Source organism: Grampus griseus, assembly GCF_964374135.1.
Source record: "Grampus griseus genome assembly, chromosome: 7".
NCBI classification, from domain to species: Eukaryota; Metazoa; Chordata; class Mammalia; order Artiodactyla; family Delphinidae; genus Grampus; species Grampus griseus.
The window spans coordinates 60,373,269-60,394,754 of record NC_139001.1 but is presented as its reverse complement, the minus strand read 5'-3'; the positions used below and the strand labels follow the sequence as shown (position 1 = coordinate 60,394,754).

At 36.9% G+C, this 21,486-nt stretch overlaps 1 protein-coding gene across 1 annotated transcript in view; it reads left to right on the top strand.

Moving 5' to 3' along the window:
• Positions 1-10,325: 10,325 nt before the first annotated feature.
• Positions 10,326-21,486, top strand: part of HAT1 (histone acetyltransferase 1) — a gene marked incomplete at its 5' end in the record, with an annotated part of 51,365 nt that continues 40,204 nt past the window's right edge. The window contains 3 exon segments of the mRNA XM_082658308.1: positions 10,326-10,365; positions 10,368-10,418; positions 15,339-15,443. Of these exon segments, the coding sequence (XP_082514434.1) occupies positions 10,326-10,365; positions 10,368-10,418; positions 15,339-15,443 (196 nt within the window).

The following is a 21,486-nucleotide window of genomic DNA, read 5'->3' as shown; positions in this document are numbered from 1 at the left end:
CAAATGACACGACTAGCTAGATATCCATATCAACCTCTACCTCAAAACATATACTAAAATAAATTTGAGATGAATCATAGACCTAAATGCAAAAGCTAAAATCATAAAGCTTTTAGTAGAAAACATTAAAGAATATCTTCATGACTCAGAGTTAGATAAAGGTGTTTTAGTGAGAACATAAAAGTCAATAACCATAAATTAAGAAATTGATAAATTAGATTTCACTAAACTCAAAATTTCTACTTATCAAAAGACAACATTAAGAAAATTAATAGGACAAAAACAAAAAAAAGAAAAAGAAAAGAAATAGGCAAGCCACATCCAGGAGAAAAACTAGCAAACATATATAAAACAAAGGACTGATATCCAGGATATAAAGAACTCCTAAAACTCAATGGTAAATGAACAGCCTAGTTTAAAAATGGGCAAAAGACGCAAACACTTCACAAAAGAAGATATACAAATTGCTAATATGCACATGAAAAACTGCACAACATCATTAGTCATCAGGGAAATGCAAATTAAGTTACAGCAAAAAGATAGTACTACATACCTGCTAGAATGGCTAAAATTAAAAAGACTGAAAACATCAGATTCTGGCAAGGATGTGGAGCAACCAGAGCTCTTGTGCACTGTGGTGGAAGTGTAAATAATATAACCACTTTGGGAAAAGATTGAGCGGGTTTTTATAAAACTAAACATATACCTACACTATGAATCAGCAGTTCTACCTTTCAGTGTTTACCCAAGAGAAATGAAAATATGTGTGGATAAAAAGACTTGGTCAAGAATGTTCACAACCACTTTATTCATAAAAGCCAAAAACTTCAGACTTCCCTGGTGGCTCAGTGGATAAGACTCTGAGCTCCCAATGCAGGGGGCCTGGGTCCGATCCCTGGTCAGGGAACTAGATCCCACATGCATGCAGCAACTAAGAGTTTGCACGCCACAACTACAGAGCCGCGTGCCGCAGCTAAGGAGCCTGGGAGCCACAACTAAGGAGCCTGCCTGCTGCAACGAAGTAGCCCATGTGCCGCAACTAAGGAGCCAGCGAGCCGCAACTAAGGAGCCCGCCTACCACAATTAAGACCTGGTGCAACAAAATAAATAAATATTTTAATTAATTAATTAATTAATTTAAAAAAGCCAAAAACTGGAAAAGCCCAGTCGTCCATCAATAGGAGACTGGATAAACAAATTATGATATATTCAGAGAATGGAATACTATTCAGCAGTAAAAGAGAGCAAACTACTGATACACACAATGACATGGATGAATCTTAAAAGTATCATGCTAAATGAAAGAAGCCTTACATGGAATCATATACAAAAGAGCATATACTATGTGATTACATTTATGTGAAGTTCTAGAACAAACAAAACTAATCTATGGTGGGAAAAAGCAGAACCATGGTTGCTTAGGGAGAGGAACTGACTGTAAAGAGGCATGAGGGAACTATCTGGAGTAATAGTAATCGTCTATGTCTTGCTAGGGGCTTCGGTTACAGGTGTATGTATTTTCCAAAATTTAGGGAATGTACACTTAAGGTTTATACATTTCATTGTGTGTCAATTTTTCCTCAAAAGAAAGAAAATCTGTAAATAAATATTGAACTAGGTATGTAATGACATGAAGTATTTAAGGAGAAGAGTACTGGTATATTAAATTTACTTTGAATTCCATAAAAGAAATAAGACAATGGATGGATGGATAGATAGATAGATAGATATGTTATACCTAACCTGGGGTGGGGGTGGTATTTAGGAATTCACTGTTAAAATTCTTTTAACTTTTGTATACTTTTGAAAATTTTCATAATAAAATGCTGGGGAAAATCGTGCTGGGTCTTTTGATACTAAAGATGGCTATCCAGTTATGTAATTCTGTTATTTGGCTAGAAATTGTAATGGACCTTGTTTCTTAAACACTGACAGGTCTCTGTGCATTGTTGCAGGGTAGGGAAAAGAAACTGAAACTGTTTGACAAATAGTATATCTCTAGTATGGGCAGCGAAATCTATGAAGACTATATTGCACTGAGGAAGAAAAATGTTTTCCTTAACATGGATTCAGACAGTAATTATATGTCCTTGGGAGTTGTGTGTGTTTGTGTCTATGTGTCTGTTTGGTCTAAGTTACCCACAGGAAAATTAGAGGAAGAATGTGGAGGTATATTTGCACAACATACTGACAGAAACCTTGGAAAGTACCAGACTTGGAATCTGAAGCCTGACCTGGAACTCTCCTGTTGAAATGCACCTAGAGTGTAAATCTAGGCTGAGAAACTCAAGACTTTGGTGGGAAATATCTTGCAACGGGTCATTGTGTCCTTGGACTGCCCTGTTGGGGGAAGGAGAACTCATCCTAGGGTGAAATCAACCCCAGTGAGAAGGGAGTTTCAAAAAAGGGGAGGGCAGGTTTGTAGTGGGAGACCTAAAAAAAGGACTCCTTAAGGAAGAGAGGGCCACAAATCTCAAGACAAGGAAGCTAGGAACCAGGGTATGCCCAGGAAGAAACTCCTTCTGAAGAATTGCTATAAAGGAATAATGTAATGCAATGTAGTATTGATCAGCATAAAATTGTACTGACCAGAAGAATAATCAGGAAATTTAAGTTAGAAAGTTCTGGAGAAACAACATGAAAGAGCTAAAACTTGAGGACAGTTAGACCTTGTGGAAAGAGACAAATCAAGGAGGAAAAGTGGGCAGAATTGTGGAATGATTGGCATTCTTTTGATTGGAAAAGGTCAGAAGCTGAGAACACAGAAGGAACTTAACTAAGAACTGTTAAAAGGTCTCAGTCAAAGTAGTATTCTGCACTTTCCATTCCCAGTAGCCCTGACAATAGTATATCTAGCACCTTAAGGTAATGAAAATATAAGAAAAAACTACATAAAAATGAAATAAATAATTATGAGGTCTTCACCATGGTATAAGGTCTTTGTACTTCAAAAGATGTAACAATGGATAAGAATAAACTTATGTATAAAAACGGTTAACTAGGGGGTCCCCTGGTGGCCTAGTGGTTAGGATTCAGCACTTTCACTGTGGAGGCCTGGGTTTGGGCAACCATCCTACATGCTGCGTGGTGTGGCCAAAATACCAAAAAAAAGGGGGGGTTAACTATATTTTGTGCTTTTGAGGAAGCTTCTGGGTAATGCTGACCTGCTGCTTCTTCCGTGATTCTGGTCAAGTCAGCATGGGAAGAAATCATGGAGTACCAGATGTACATGGTCTTGCCTTTATTATCTCTCCCTTTTACCACTTGGAAAGAAGCCCCAGAAAACATTGCTTATCCTGTTCTTCCATCAGCCTGGATGGATGGATGGGCTTACCTGGACAGTTCAGGATGAGGATGGGTAATAAAATAGTCAGCAATTATACTTCCTTTAATCATCCCCAGCCCCTCAATAAAGCATTTTATGTGAACTAGTTTTGTGTTGATGGTGTGGACGGAAAATTAAGGCGCAGTAATGGGAAGTGTAGCCTTCCTCATATCACGCCTTCACTGAGATCCATGTGGCAGTAGCAGCAACATCATTTCATCAAAGACAGTAGGCTCAGAGTCCTAGGTAGGGAACAGCAGCCAAGTGAGTATAACCCAAGGCATACTGGGTGGTAAAGAGGGGACATGGATCACAGAGAAGAAACTGCTCAGTAGTAGATGAGACAAATCCCCTTTTGTTCAAACTTACTAGAGCACCATGAAGGGATGAAAGGACATTTCATCATATGGAATTCTATATGGCTATGAAGTTCTACTCCATCTCTTAGACAGAGTGTTGGCTTATTATTGATATCCATAAGCAGGACATATGAAGGGAACATAATTATTCCTCTCCATAAGGATCTTACAACGTATTAAGACAAAACATAGGTAAAACCATTAATTAACAATGCATATGCTTAACTGTGTGGCAAATTTATGCAATACAGGCTTAGAAAAAGAAAAAATCAGTTCAAGCTGGGTGATATACAGAAGGTTTCACGGAAACCATAATTTGCCACTTCTTGAATTCATGATTTCTCTGTTTCTTCCAGGGTATATCTTATTACCCTGTCCTTCCTCCTTCATCCATACCGTCGGCCCTAACACTTATCTAAATGCTTGACATTAACTATGTAAGTACGACTTAAATGTTTATTTATTTATTTATTTATTTATTTATTTTGCGGTACGCGGGCCTCTCACTGTTGTGGCCTCTCCCGTTGCGGAGCACAGGCTCCGGACGCACAGGCTCAGCGGCCATGGCTCACGGGCCCAGCCGCTCCGCGGCATGTGGGATCTTCCCGGACCGGGGCACGAACCTGTGTCCCCTGCATCAGCAGGCGGACTCTCAACCACTGCGCCACCAGAGAAGCCCCTTAAATATTTATTGATTATTCTTACCTGGTTGCTCAACCACTAGCCATTAGTCCTGTTATATTTCCTAAGTAAAGACCATTACCATTGTCTTAGTGGCTCAAGCCAGAAAGCTGGGTATCAGACTCTTCCTTACCCCTCACATCCAAATAGCTACCCAGTCCTGTGTTTTCCATCCTCTTCAGGCTTTTTAAAATCTCTTCTTTTGATTATAATGGCCTTCATTATGCCTCCTAATTGCTTTCCCATGCCTCCAGTTCTCCACTTTCTGCCTCCTGTCACTATCCTCAAATCCATTCTCCACAGTGCTGTCAACTGCTCGATATAAAACAGATACTAAATTTTGTCACTTCCCCATCCTTCAGTGGCTCTCTAGCGACTTCAATATAAAATCCAAGCTTCTCAGTTTGACGAAGAATAGAAGCTTCCTGATCCAGCCCCTTCCTCTTACTTGTATCTTACTACTATACTTGTTCCTTTAGTCACAAAGATTTTTGAGCTTTTATGCTATTTCCTTTACTGGAGATATTTTACTCCACATTTATTACAATTGGCCTATCCTTTAAGATACAGATCAAGAATCTCTTCCTCCACAAAACAATCCTTAAGCCCCCTTTTTCACCCATCATAGACCTGCCCATCATATTTATCACATTGTGATAAATCACATTGTCTTTTCCACTGGTGGCTTTCAAACTTTATTGCCCCAGAACTAAATAGTAAAAAATACATTTTTTATCACAACCCCAGTACACACTGAAGTAAAAACTTCATGAAGCAATATTGAACTTTTTTACATGCAACATACTCTGGTATTTGCTATTCTGTACTATTCTATTTTTTATTTTCTAATTCTGTTTTCAACATTCTGAATTGATTTCATGACCCATGCTTAAAAATGCTGCAGTAGCAGCTCTTGTCTTTTCTGGCTCTCCTTGCTCTCTCCTTTTCTCTTCCAGAAACATGGTCTCTGGTGTGGCTGTGTCTGATGGGGCCATCAAAGCGTTCAATGACATGAAGGTGCATAAGTCGTCGACACCAGAGGAGGAGAAGAAGCGCAAGAAGGCAGTGCTCTTCTGCCTGAGCGAGGACAAGAAGAACATCATCCTGGAGGAGAGCAAGGAGACTCTAGACAACCCCTACACCAACTTTGTCAAGAGGCTGCCAGACAAGGACTGCAACGAAGACCCAATGCAGCCAAAAATAAATAAATTAATTAGTAAAAAAAGTTAATAATAGTAATATTTAATATAGGAATTAACAGTAGTAGAAATATATTGATATATAGAAGAGAAGATATCAGCAAAAGTTTTTATGCATATGTATACCAAATAAACATGACAATGACTAGATTACCTGATTTCTAAAATCACTTTGCTCTAAAATTCCTGATTCTGTATTATTCAAAGTACCTTAGTTGCTCTTAAAATCTATTAAAAAATAACACCATATCTATAGTAACATAAACTGCCTCATATACAACAAAATTTAACTTTATAAAGATATGTAAAAGTAAACCTTTTATTCTTTAAACGCATCCTAACCCTACCAACACACCCTTCTTACCTGATGAAGCAGGTTCTCTTTGTATTATATGATGCCGGTTAGCATGACAGTTTCCTTCTCTTAGATCATTAAATTCTGGATTCCTTCTAGCAAAATTTTCAGAAAGAATTCTTTTACTAATTTGCACAGTGATTGGTTGGTTTAGCTTGTTAACAACTATATATATTCCCTCAAAATTCCGATTTGTAAAAAAATTTAGAAGAAACACTACCATAAAGCTATTTTATTTTTTTATAATTCTTTTAAGGGAGAGGTTTATGAACTAAATACTTAACAGCACTGTACAGCAGGCATAAAAGCTCTTCACTTTGTGTGTCCAGATCATAGGAAGTTAAGAGTCTTGTTCTGCATAGCGATATGGGTAAACAGGTTACCAAGGGGGTGCCTGAAAACCAACCCATTAGAACGACAGCTTTCACAACGTGAATATACTTAATGCTACTGAACTGTATGCTTAAAAATGATTAAGATGGGACTTCCCTGGTGGCACAGTGGTTAAGAATCCACCTGCCAATGCAGGGGATGTGGGTTCGAGCCCTGGTCCGGGAAGATCCCACATGCTGCAGAGCAACTAAGCCCGGGCGCCACAGCTATGGAGCCTGCGCTCTACAGCCCATGGGCCACAGCTACTGAGCCCACATGCCACAACTAAAAAAGCCCACACACCTAGAGCCCGTGCTCCGCAAAGAAGAATAGCCCCTACTCGCTGCAACTAGAGAAAACCTGCACTCAGCAACGAAGACCCAACGCAGCCAAAATTAAAGATAAATAAATAAATTTATTTTTTTTAAAAAATGATTAAGATGGTCAATTTTATGTTATGTATTTTTTTACTACAATCAAAAAAAAGAAAGACAGAATGACTGAAACAATATATCAGTTTAAAATATTTCTAGTCATAATTTTCACCACGTTTTAGTCTTATTTATTTAATATCAAAGTAGCTTTGATAAAGTTTTCTTCACCCTCCTCCTATCCTGAAGCTCTTCTACATTGAAAAACAACACAAAACAACAGCAAAAAAAAGTTTAAAACAGAGGAACAATGGTCATTTTTCTGTTGGCTAGAATGGAAAAAAGAATTAATATTTGAAGTAATTTTTAACTATGAAATGTGAAATATCATAGGCATTATTGTGTTAGTCACCCTAAGTAGACATACATAATTAAAGCCATTTTTACAAACTATAGTTTCAAAAAGTAAAGCGGGCATCACTGGGTGGTCATTTTGTAAATAAGGATAAGCAATTATAGTCCTCTTCCCTCATTTTGACCAGTCTTTGCTTGTAAATAATGACAGAATGCAAAACTAGAAATATTAATTTTCAATTAACTGTTCCTTGTACCAGTTAAGCTGCTTCTCTTTAATTCTATGTATCACAATTTATAGAATGTAGAGTGTAGAGTTAGCCACCATGTCTAAAAACTTCCAAAAGATTGATAAGTTTCTAGTTATGAAAGAAACCAATACATCCTCATTAAAAGAAGCAAACAGCATTTTTTTTAAATCCCTGATTAATCCCCATCTCCAAATTCCCTCTCCTAGAAGGAGCCACAGTTAAACTAGCTGGTTATGCTTCCGAATGTTTTCTATGTTTATATCAAAATACACTTTTTTTATATAAGTAAAATAACATTATAATGTTAACTTATTTTTTAACCTATTATATAGTATTTTCCCAAGTCAGTACATATTAGCCAGCCCATTTTGATGAATGTTTAGGCTATTTCCAATGTGCCAGTAAAATTAATGCTGCCTTGAACATCTTTGATCATTTATCTTTGCATTCTTGTGCAAATAGTTTTGTAGGACAAATACTTCTAAGTGGAACTACTACCTCAAAGGATGTACAAATAGAAACATGTTAAATTTTTTAAATTGCTAAATTGCTTCTCAAAAAGTACTAGTTTACACACCTATGGGTAGTGTATGAGAATTGAAATATGGAATTTGCAAACTGTTGGTGCTGTGCATCTTAATAATATACATACCTTCCTCTAACAGTAGTTTTCAATATGAGCTGGCCTATTTTTATTTTCTTTCTTTTATCCTATATGAAAGTCATCTAGCTGGATAGGGGATTCTGGATAATTGTTCTGGGAACTGAAACTCATACACCACACCCCCACCATTTGCACTATGAGCTAAACAAATGAGTTAACTAGCTATTCTTATTTGTCTGTAGAGACGTATGTATTTTGAATTAAAGACACATCAAGTACCTGCATTTTTCTTTTGGATCTCAAATTTCCTACATCCACTTTCTGATAACCATCTTTTTAATACCATGTTTTTTTAAAAAAAAAAATCCCTTCCGGAGGTTTCAAGACATGATGGCAAAATTTACTAGTCCATATGCAGTTGAACCTGTACCAAACATAAGGTTGCTAGTTCATTCCTAACAGTGTAATATGGCCTTTTTCTATGGAGAAAAATGCCTTTTCCAAATTTCCTATTCTAGAATGAATGGTATCATACTAATACCACCTCATATTAATATAGAATTTTACAATTTACAAAGCTCTCTCCTAAATTTTTCCATTTGATTTTCACAACAACTCAATGTAATGACTGGGAAGGTTTTTATCTCCACTTAATAGATGAAACAAGGTCACACAATCACGAAGTAGTAGAACTGAGACTAGTAGGGCCTGAATTTTCCACACCACTATGCTGCCTCCTTCCTATACATGAGGACAGCAGATTCCTTGTGTAGAAATTGTATTCTATGGTGGTAACATTCACTTCCTAAATCCCCTTTAGAATAAGGTAAAATATAAATTGAAAAGAGTGGGAAAACCCTACAAAAATATTTTTTCCTTTTTGGTAATTTTATTTTTACCTTTCTGAAAGAAGTCATTCATTTAGGTTTTAGATAAACTAGCTAAACATGTATTCTGTGACATTTTTAATAAATATGTGTGAAGGGTTCTAAGACAAGGTCAATTTAAAACTGTAACCTCAATTCTGCAAGCAGATCATATGAAATATTAGTCATATATAGGTTTCATCGTATTTCTTATTCATATTCATCTTATTTCTTATTCATATTATCATATATGTTTCAACATATTCCCTACAACCAACCGTAAAGTCACATAAAGTCATAAAATCTGTTTCAGATTTGCGGCAGTTAGGACAAATTCCTCTTGATTTCTTATTTTAAGGATCATAATTGCCGGTCAGCTATTGGCCAATCTACAGGTAAGGTGGTTTTGGAAAGAAATGCTGAATCTTGCCATTTTGAAAGAACAATTATATAAAAAGATTGTTTTCCATTTTTGATCTATAATGTCATTAGTGACAACGATTTCAGTTTTCTTCTTAACATTATGATCGTAATTTCTTATGTTTCAATAAAGCTTAAAGAAAAAGGATCTGAGCATTCTCAGTACCTTTTCTGATCTTTATCTTCAGGAGGGTCATCTCCATGTAGTCAAATACTGAGCTGAGTATCTGGAGAACTGGGCTCTTGTGTAGGCTGTACACTGAGTGTGAATTTGGGTAATTTCTCTTTTCTGGGCTTTAGCTTCCGCATCTCTAAAACGAGGAAGTGTGTTAGTTCTAGATTATCATCTCAAGGGTCCATTTTAGCTCTCGTATCATCATTGTAAAACCTATTAACCAACATTTGTTGAGACAAGGCATTCTAGTGTACAGACATCATGGGTGTATTTGTGGATACCTAAACAGTGGCTTATCCTCTGGGACAGTTTCAGCAGCTACTAAACACTAACAAGCCCTATGGCCCAAATCAGGTAGCATCCTGTGATGTGGTTACGCCACGAGGACTTGAGAGATGTAGAACCAGAACAGTTCTGGTCACCTAAATTATTACTAGGTAGCAATTTCCTTACACTAAATTGTTGCCTCATAACCTTAAAATGCGAAACCCGAGTGCCTAAGATATCACACCGTATACATACTGTTAAAAAAACATAAAAGAAAAACGATGTTAAACAACTATTTACCGCAAAAATAGAAACAAATAAATATGGGAAAATTTCTCTGGCAACTAGAACTCAATCCCTATATTTTACCTGTAAAACTAGGGCTCAGGTGTTTGGATCTACTGTCCAGGCCAAGGGAAAAGTTTTTCTAACAGTCTCCAAAACATCGTTAAGGGGGAACAGAAAACTGCCAGAGGTATGTATATTATGCAAATCACCCCCAAAGAAACTCTCCTCGAGCCAGCGAGCATCTCAACAGAGAATATCCCTTTGCGGCCTCCTCCTCCAATTCAAGCCTCAAAGAGGCTGACTGCGCTGGCCGTGGCTAGGCAACCGTCCGAGCCTTCCCTGCCGTGTTAGCCCCGCCTCTCGAGGCGCTTCCACCACCCCGCGCCTCGAACCCCCTCCTCTCATTGGCCAGCACCAGGCCAGGGGTGGGCGGGGGAAATGCGTCAGAAAGTGTGCTCACTTCCGGCTAGGGAGCGCGCGGGTTGATTCGTCCTTCCTCGGCCGCGGGTGCTCGCAGCTCGGAAATGGCGGGTAAGTTCCCGGGAAAAGTTTACCAAGGGGAGGGGGCGGGCAGGTTTGGGAAAGAACGCCGAGACGGTGGTGACAGTGCCCGCCTGGAACTTTCGGGCTGCAGCCTGGTTTCTAGAAGGCCTGTTTCAGCCTGGAAACGCGGAACTCTCAGCTCAGCTCCTTGTCCGCCGAGGTTCGTGCCCCCGCCCCCAACGGCTCGGGGTTCCGCACCTTCTGCGGGGAACTCGGCCCTTAGGAGGGCCGAAGAGGCCAGGAGAAAGCGTCGTGATTTGGGCTTGTAAGGTGCCAGGTGCCTGGACGCCTGTTTTTCTTCTCGTTCCCTTTACCGACTGCTGCCTCATCCACTAGTCTGGTTCTGTTCCCGCCAGCTGATTTTAATGCTCAGACGCTTCTCTTCCAGGTCTCTCTTCGCCTTCCACTACAGTCAACTTCTGAGCTAGCGCATTGCTGTCTTGCCCTGCACTAGGGCTCTCATTTGAATCTTGATTGACTCCGTAATAGTCTCCTTAATGCCTCACACTTTAGTATTACTAAGATCTATTTAGATTTCCTTTGAGAGAGAGACAGTGAAGCATTCTTCCTTAATCTAAACTTCTCTTTTAGGGGGTGTCTATTTTAATTTTCTTGTGTTTATTCTATCCACCTCTTCTTTATTGAGTCTCTTCAGTTCACAACATTTAATAACTAATAATTGCCATTCTGTACGTTTATAAAGATTGTTTTGGGTTGAGTATATGCTTTTTTTAATCCATTTACATATCTTTTGAAGTAATGGACAGTTTCTTTTTCTTTTATCTTTCCCCATTGCCTTTATAGTAGTCTCAGTACACTTTTATGGATGTGCTGGATACATAGGCTATAGCATGAGCTCTACAGGTGTTTAAGGAAAGGCTCTTCTACCAAATAGAGACTGTCGGATTTGGGGGTACACTGGTACTATAAAAGAGGGGGGACACGTGTATTGCACAGGGTGTAGTGTTATAAGAATTACACCTAAATTCGAATCTCAGTCCCACCGTTTAGTAATCGGGTGCCCTTTAAGGAGTAAAACCTCTTTCTTTTTTAAATTTTAATTTATTTATTTATTTTTGGTTGCGTTGGGTCTTCGTTGCTGTGTGTGGGCTTTCTCTAGTTGCGGCTAGTGGAGGGTCTGCTCTTCATTGCGGTGTGTGGGTTTCTCATTGTGGTGGCTTCTCTTGTTGCGGAGCATGGGCTCTGAGGTGCGCGGGCTTCAGTAGTTGTGGCATGTGGGCCCAGTAGTTGTGGTTTGCGGGCTCTAGAGCACAGGCTCAGTAGTTGTGGCACACGGGCTTAGTTGCTCCGCGGCATGTGGGATCTTCCCGGACCAGGGGTTGAACCCTTGTCCCCTGCATTGGCAGGCGGATCCTTAACCACTGCGTCACCAGGGAAGCCCAACCAAACCTCTTTCTAACTGAGCTTTTGAATATGAAATAGGGCTGATAAAGTATCTACTTGTCTTATAGAATTGTGGGGATTAAACTAATGTATGATTTGTTGCTTAGATTGTACATAAATGCCTTGAGGTGGGTTTTACTATCTCACTTTTATAGATGATGTTTGAGATGGGTTCTATTATACCATTTTTATCCAGTAGGGTCAGAGAAACCAAGTAATGTGCTCTAGTTCACAGATCTAGTAAGTAAATAGTGAAGCCTGGATTTGAATCCAGCAGTTCTGACTCCAAACCATTAAACTATACTGCTTCAAGTGTTCCCCACATTCTGTATATGTGTGTTTTAACCGCTTACTGAAGTTTGCGGCATGTCATTGTACCCCATTTTTCATTTCTGCTCATGACCTTTTTTCCCTGAATTTTTCCTAATTTTTATGATCATTTTGTCAGGAGATTTATTGTCATCTTTGCTTGAAAGTTTCTCTTCATAATGGTTTCTTCCATTGTTAATTATTATATACATTGATGGGTAGCCACGTTGTACTAAAACCATTTTGTTATTCCAGTAGCCTATGACTGCATGCACATGGTTACAAAAATTTTGCTAATACAGTGAAAATTTTCTTTCCTAACCCTGTCCCCTTTCCTTCTCTTTATCCTAGAAGTAACAGTGGTTACTAGTTTCTTGTGTATCCTTCCTGAGATAATCTTTCTATGCATTATTAGTTTTTTTTAACATCTTTATTGGAGTATAATTGCTTTACAATGTTGTGTTAGTTTCTGCTGTATAACAAAGTGAATCAGCTATATGTATAAATATATCCCCATATCCCTTCCCTCTTGCACCTCCCTCCTACCCTCCGTATCCCACCCCTCTAAGTGGTCACAAAGCACCAAGCTGATCTCCGTGTGCTATGCAGCTGCTTCCCACTAGCTATCTGTTTTACATTTGGTAGTGTATATATGTCATTGCTACTCTCTCACTTCATCCCAGCTTACCCTTCCCCCACCCCACATTCTCAAGTCCATTCTCTACGTCTGCATCTTTATTCCTGCCCTTCCACTAGGTCCATCAGTACCAGTTTTCTAGATTCCATATATATGTGTTAGCATACGGTATTTGTTTTTCTCTTTCTGACTTACTCTAGGTCCATCCACCTCACTACAAATAACTCAATTTTGTTTCTCTTTATGGCTGAGTAATATTCCATTGTATATATGTGCCACATGTTCTTTATCCATTCATCTGTCGATGGACGTTTAGATTGCTTCCATGTCCTGGCTATTGTAAATAGTGCTGCAGTGAACATAGTGGTACATGTCTCTTTTTGAATTATGATTTTCTCAGGGTATATGCCCAGTAGTGGGATTGCTGGGTCATATGGTAGTTCTATTTTTAGTGTTTTTAAGGAACCTCCATACTGTTCTCCATAGTGGCTGTATCAGTTTACATTCCACCAACAGTGCAAGAGGGTTCTCTTTTCCCGACACCCTCTCCAGCATTTATTGTTTGTAGATATTTTGATGATGGCCATTCTGACTGGTGTGAGGTGATACCTCCTTGTGGTTTTGATTTCCATTTCTCTAATGATTAGTGATGTTGAGCAACCTTTCACGTGTTTGTTGGCAACCTGTATGTCTTATTTGGAGAAATGTCTATTTAGGTCTTATGCCCATTTTTGTATTCGGTTGTTTGTTTTTTTGATATTAAGATTCATGAGCTGCTTGTATATTTGGGAGATTAATCCTTTCTCAGTTGCTTCATTTGCAAATATTTTCTCACACTCTGAGGGTTGTCTTTTTGTCTTGTTTATGATTTCCTTTGTGGTGCAAAAGCTTTTAAGTTTCATTAGGTCCCATTTGTTTATTTTTGTTTTTATTTCCATTTTTCTAGGAGGTGGGTCAAAAAGGATCTTGCTGTGATTTATGTCATAGAGTGTTCTGCCTATGTTTTCCTCTAAGAGTTTTATAGTGTCTGGCCTTACATTTAGGTCTTTAATCCATTTTGAGTTTACTTTTGTGTATGGTGTTAGGAAATGTTCTAATTTCATTCTTTTACATGTAGCTGTCCAGTTTTCCCAGCACCACTTGTTGAAGAGGCTGTCTTTTCTCCATTGTATATTTTTGCCTCCTTTATCAAAGATAAGGTGACCATATGTGCATGGGTTTATCTCTGGGCTTTCTTTCCTGTTCCACTGATCTATATTTCTGTTTTTTGTGCCAGTACTATACTGTCTTGATTACTGTAGTTTTGTAATATAGTCTGAAGTCAGGGAGTCTGATTCCTCCAGCTCCATTTTTCTTTCTAAAGATTGTGTTGGCTATTGAGGGTCTTTTGTGTTTCCATACAAATTGTGAAATTTTTTGTTCTGATTCTGTGAAAAATGCTGTTGGTAGTTTGATAGGGATTACACTGGATCTGTAGATTGCTTTGGGTAGTATAGTTGTTTTCACAATGTTGATTCTTCCAATCCAAGAACATGGTATATCTCTCCATCTGTTTGTATCGTCTTTAATTTCTTCATCAGTGTCTTATAGTTTTCTGCATACAGGTCTTTTGTCTCCTTAGGTAGGTTTATTCTTAGGTATTTTATTCTTTTTGTTGCAGTGGTAAATGGAAGTGTTTCCTTAATTTCTCTTTCAGATTTTTCGTCATTAGTGTATAAGAATGCAAGAGATTTCTCTGCATTAATTTTGTATCCTGCTGTTTTATCAGATTCATTGATTAGAGTTTCCTGGTAGCAGCTTTAAGATTCTCTATGTATAGTATCGTATCATCTGCAAACAGTGACAGTTTTACTTCTTCTTTTCTGCTTTGGATTCCTTTTATTTATTTTTCTTCTCTGATTGCCTTGGCTAAAACTTCCAAAACTATGTTGGATAATAGTGGTGAGAGTGGGCAACCTTGTCTTGTTCCTGATCTTAGAGGAAATGGTTTCAGTTTTTCACCATTGAAAACGATGTTGGCTGTGGGTTTGTCATATATGGCCTTTATTATGTTGAGGTAGGTTCCCTGTATGCCTGCCTTCTGTTGTTGGTTTTTTTAATAGTTGATCTGGAAGTACTCTGGGTAGAATTTTTTCAGTATTAGAAATAAAATGCTATCCTGTAATTATCAAAGGACATTCTCACCTTGATTCTTAGCGGAGCAGTAGCATCCTTTTTATATTTCTTTTAAAAAGGCTACTTAGGTATAAATCCTAGCAGGTAATTTATATTAATATTAAATATTCAGAAATGTCAGTAGTCTGTCATTTTAATTATCAGCTTTACTCATTTATGTAAAGCAGGTCTAATTCACAAGCCTCTATCTCAAAAGTAATTTTTTTTCTGTTTTATGATGAGATAGTCATACTCAGTACATTTATGTAGGAGTATATGGAGATCTGTGATCTGTTAGCATGTTGTAAGTCTTACCTTTATTCCAGTTCTAATAAGAACTCTATTTGTAGGTTTGACTAATTAAACCACTTCCACCTAGACTTTTTAAAAACCTTTTTTCTTAGGATTTGGTGCTATGGAGAAATTTTTGGTTGAATACAAGAGTGCAGTTGAGAAGAAACTGGCAGAGTACAAATGTAACACCAACACAGCAATTGAACTAAAATTAGGTATGTATGCCTTTTCTAAGTAGTATTACGTGTGTACTGTGTGTGTATATATAATCTTTCTTTTTAAATTTGAAGTAGAATTTTATGTAAGAGCAGTTTATTGCAGACATTTGTATAGTTATTGTATTGTTTTTGCAATTTAATGTTTAGTTTTCTACACTTATTGAACACATTCAGATTTTATTAAGTCTTGGTTTATGTCATGGTGTGGGTAGGTGTTTGAGAGATGGCAGAGTTTACATATAGAAAGTTCAGTGTGGCAAAAAGTGACAGGTATAAGTGGTCTCAGCCTCTTAAAAGTATTTACTTTTACTTATTTGCTTATAAAAATAATAGAAAATAAGTGTTGGGGAGAATGTGGGGAACTTGCATATGTTACTGATGGGAACATAAAATGAGGCAATTACTTTGGAAAACAGTTTGGCAGGTTCTTAAAAAGTTAAACATATATATTTGCCATATGACTCAACAGTTCAACTCCTAGGTATCTACCCAAGAGAAATGAAAATGTTTGTCCATACAAAAACTTGTACATGAATGTTCACAGCAGCATCATTCACAATAGCCAAAATAAATAGCCCAGATATCAATCAGCTGGTAAGCGGTTAAACAAAGTGTGGTATATCCATGTGATGGAATACTATTTGACGATAAAAAGGATGAAGGTCTGATACATGCTACAACACTTAAAGCACTTAAAGCAGTTGAGTTTATGGGATGTAAATTATAACTCAATAAAGCTATTTAAGAAATAATTATAAGCTCATGAATTCTGGTTCCATCACTTTCCATTCCTTAGGTTTCTCATCTTTAAAATGGAGTTAATATTACTTACTGTATAGTGGTTGTAAAGATTACATATGAGGTTAAATACAAGTAAAGTGCTTAAACAATTTGATTTAGAAATGCACAATAAATGTTAGCTATTATTATTTAAAACAGTACAAACATAACAGAAATATAAAGAAAGTGACAGATAATGGTGCCCTGATGCCTCACTAAAAAGATAATACTGATCTAAGTTTTTTTTTCTTGTACATACATTAATTTTCTAAAACCAGGATACTGTTGTAAGGCTGTTTTGTTATTTAGCTTAATAGTATCTTGAATATCATTCCTTGTAACTATATATAGATCTACCTCATTCTTTTAAATTATGTAGTATAGTACGACTGTATCATAACTTATTTAAGTATTCTCTGTTGGGAGATGTACTTCTCCTCTTTTGCTATTAAAAGTAATTCTCCAGTAAATATCGTTGCATATGTATGTACCCACTTGTGTGAGTGATCTGTAGAGTGTGTGGCTAGAAATTGAAATGCTGGATCAGAGTTTTTCAGCTTCAGCACTATTGACATTTTGGGTTAGATAATTCTTTGTTATTCTGTACTTTGTAGGATGTTTAGCAGCATTCCTTGTCTATTAACTAGATGCCAGTAACATTCTCCTTCAGTTGTGACAATCAAAAATGTCTTCTGGGGCTTCCCTGGTGGCGCAGTGGTTGAGAGTCTGCCTACCGATGCAGGGGACACGGGTTCGTGCCCCGGTCCGAGAAGATCCCACATGCCGCGGAGCAGCTGGGCCTGTGAGCCATGGCTGCTGGGCCTGCGTGTCCGGAGCCTGTGCTCCGCAACGGGAGAGGCCACAACAGTGAGAAGCCCTCGTACTGCAAAAAAAAAAAAAAAAAAAAAGGTCTTCTGACGTTGTCACACCTCCTGAGGGTTGTGTGTAAAATTGTCTCTGTTTAAGAACCACTGTGCTAGGTCAAAGGGTTACAAACATATTCTACTTTAGTAGCCGTTGCTAAATTGCCTTCCAAAAAAGTACCTGTGCTTACACCAGAATTTGAGATTGCCTTTTTACTTATTACCCTGGTCAGTGTTGCATATTATCATTAAAAAAAACAAAGCAGAACACCCTGCCCCTGTGATGGGTGAAAAATAGCTTCTTGTTTTAATTTGCAATTGTAGTGAAAAACACATAACTTAAAATTTACTATTTTTTACCATTTTTAAGTGTAGAGTTCTGTAGTGTTTAGCATTTATACTCACATTATTGTGCAGCTGATCTTCAGAACCTTCTCATCTTGCAAAATTGAAACTCTGTATCCCTGTTTTCCCCCTCCTGTTAGCCCCTTGCTAACACCTTTTTACTTTCTGTTTCTAGAATTTGACTACTTTAGATACCTCATATAAGTGGAAGCATGTAGTATTTGTATTCTTGTGACTGGCTTATTTCACTTAGCATAATATCCTCAAGATTCATCCATGTAGCACGTGGCAGGAATTCCTTCCTTTTAAGGCTGAATAATATTCCATTACATGTTTACACCACGTTTTGTTTACCTGTTCATCCGTTGATGGACGCTTGAGTTGCTTCCATCTCTTGGCTATTGCGAATAATGCTGCTGTGAATAGGGGTGTGCAAATATCTCTTCGAGATCCTGCTTCAAATTCTTTTGGATATATACCCAGAGGTGGGATTGCTGTATCATATTGTAATTATATTTTTAATTCTTTGAGGAACCTCCATACTGTTTTCCATAGTGGTTGCTGCTCCATTTTACATTCCCACCAACAGTGCACAAAAATTCCAATTTCTCCACATCCTTACCAACACATTATTTTCTGAGGTTTTTTTCCCCCCACAGTTTTTGACCATTTTTTGATTTGATAATTAAAATTGATTTTTAATCCTAAGAGAAGTATATCCTTTATATTCTAAAAGAATCAGCCCTTCTTTGGTAATATGTTGCAAGTACTTTTTTCCCTGTTTTGAGTTTTGGTGAGTTTGTTATGTAGAAGTTAACATTTTTTATCTAGGGAAATTTCTTTTTCTTTTATGAGTTTTCACTGTGTCTTATAAAAAGGTCCTTCCTACTCTAAGATTATGAAAAGATTTATTTATTGTTTCTTTTAATAATTTGTCGATTTTTTTTTCTTTTTAAATTGAAACCTTTGAATCTTTATCTTGATGAGGCATAGGGTAGGAATCCAGCTTTATACTTTTCCAGATGGTTTAGTCAGTTATCTAGCTGCTGATTTGTTGTCTTCAACAATTAAAATTTCTTTTTTAATCATACTAAAATATTATATATATTCTTGGGTTTACTCTGGGGCCTTTTTTTTTTTCCCTGAGCCATTAGTGTACTGTTACAGTAAATGTTGTGATTAGTATGTGGTGTGACTGGGTCCCACTCATTTCTTTAGGAGTTTTCCTGAGTTTTCTCTAATGTCTACTTCTAGGTGGACATTTTATCAGGTTCCAAAGAGGTGTTTGGTTGATTTTTTTTAAATTGAGATCCTGTTAAAATTTAAGTTTAGTATGGGGAGAATCAACATCTTTACATTGCTGAATCTTCCTTTCTAATAGCAAGAATATCTTTCTATTTATTCAGGTCTTTTTTTATGTCTAGCTGTGGAGTTTTAAATTTTATGTACAGATGATATACATTTCTTAAGTTTATTCCAAGGTATTTCATCTATTTTACTGCTATTATAAATGGGATCTCCTCGTCCATTATATTTTCTATATTGTGTATGGGAGAACTATGGAAAATAATTCTTAACACATATCTTTTTCCCACATCAAAATCTAGTTTACATAAATTTTATACATATTTGACAGAACTAAAATTGACTGGGTTATTTGGTCAGTCTAATCCCTTACAGTCAGCAGCAATAATTTGCTTCCCTCAAAACAACCTTTCTTCCTATCTCCCTCTTTCCCTTCCCCTTCTACTTTCTCTGGAGAAATGTTTATTGAAAGCTACCATGTGACAGGCATTGTACTAGACACATGGGATAACTTTAACTCTTGCCTGCATACCAGTAATTCCACTAAGGTTTATCCCAACATTCTTCTCCCATAGCAAGCTATTTTCACCTTGTGTGTGAGGGATTGATAGGCACACTTTTCCCACACGGGTCCAGTGCTCTGGGGGTAGGTTACTGTAGAAAGAGTGAATCTTTTTTTCTATATGTCACTTTAATTATGTTTAGGTATACAATTAGGTAGCATTAACTACCTTCACAGTGTTGTGCAGCCATCACCACTATCTGTTTCCAAAACTTTTTTATCACCCCAAACAGAAACTCTATATTCCTGTTAAGCAGTAATTCCCCATTCACCTTCCCCTCCAGCCCCTGGTAACCTCTAATCTACTTTCTATCTCTATGAATTTACCTATTTTAGATATTTTTTTAAGTGGGATATTTGTCCTTTTGTGTCTGGCTTATTTTACTTAGCATAACATTTTCAACTTACTTAGCAAATGTTTCATGTTGTAACATGTATCAGAACTTCATTCGTGTTAATGGCTGAATAATATTCTGTTGTATACCACACTTTGTTTATTCATTCATCTGTTGATGGACACTTGGGTTGTTTCCTCCTTTTGGCAATTGTGAATAATGCTGCCGTGAACATCAAGATACAGTTGTCTGTTGTCCTTGTTTTCAGTTCTTTTGCCATATAGCTAGGAACAGAATTGCTGGGTCATATGATAATTCTATGTTTAGCTTTTTGAGGAATTGCCAAATTATATTCCATAGTGGCTACACCATTTTACATTCCCACCAGCAATGTATGAGTTTCACTTTTTCCACATCCTTGTCAGCACTTATTATTTTTTTATATATAGCCATCCTAGTAGGTGTGAAATGACATCTTACTGCAGTTTTAATTTGCATTTCCCTAATAACTGATGACATTGAGCATATTTACATGTGCTTATTGGCTGCTTGTGTATCTTCTTTGTAGAAGTATCTGTTCAGATCCTTTGCATATTTTTTCATTGAGTTGTTTGTCTTTAATATATTTTTTGTTGTCATTGTTGTTTTAATATATTTTAAAAACAGATAATCTTACTGGATTCTTCTACTGTTGTGGAGAGTGGTTTCAGCTGATTTTCTTTGTTTTTCTCAAGCATGCAATCATAGCATCTGAACATTTTAGTAAATTCACTTTCTTTTCTATATATACCTCTTACTTTGTTCTCTTTTCAATTTGCATTGGCTAGCACGTTCAGAACAGTGTTAAAAAATGATAGCCGTCATTCCTCTTCCTTAAATTAATGATGATGGTTCTTGTTATTTCTCCACTAAACGTGATCCTGGCTTATTACATTGGAGAGTATTTTTCAGTTTGCAAAGAGTTTTTATTCAAACATGCATATTAGACTTTATTGAGTGCCATTTTGGTTTCCCTGGAAATAATTTTTATTATACTATCTTATATACAATGTAAAACATAATATTTAAATAATTTTATTTTTTAATCTTTAGATTTTGAACCATCCTTGCATTTCAGTACCTCGAGATATTTTGTTTTGATGAAGACTATATTATCTTTAAATATTTTTACATTATTGTTTATAGATGATCTTGGTCTGTGTTTTTCTCCTCAAGGCTTTCTTTTTAGGGAAGGTGAAGGTCAGCTTTTGTACTCTTTGTAACTATTTCTCATGGCCTTCCCACTTTACCATTCCTACTCTCAGCAGTTTTTAAAGCATTAGGTATACTTGTTCCTTAAAGGCTTGAAATAATTCACCTTAATCATTTTGAAGAGATTGTCCTCTTAGGCCATTTAATGTTTTTCTTGCCTTAATACAATTTAGATTGCATTTTCAGGTTTTGTGTTTTACAGGCTACATTTTTTTGTCCTTCCATTTACTTTTAACTTGTCATTCCTTTTAGGCATGTCATTTATAGAGAACATACTGAATTTGATTTGTAAAAATTTTTTTAATCTAACCAGTTTATCTCCGTTACATTTATTGTTTGTTGCTTTTGTCATCTTTTTCTGTTGCTTCCTTATACTTTCTCATTCCTCTTTTCCTATGTAGTGTGTGTTTTGTTTTCCTTTATCCCTTACTCTCCAGTATACTCTTTTAAATTCTACTAAAAAACCATATAACCAATTATAAAAATACAGTGTATTGTTAGTTCTACTGAGATGATCTTTGTTTTAAGTTTACTACCATTCAGCAAATACTTATTTAGGTGTACTATGTGACAGGCACTTATCTCGGCACTAGAGGTAG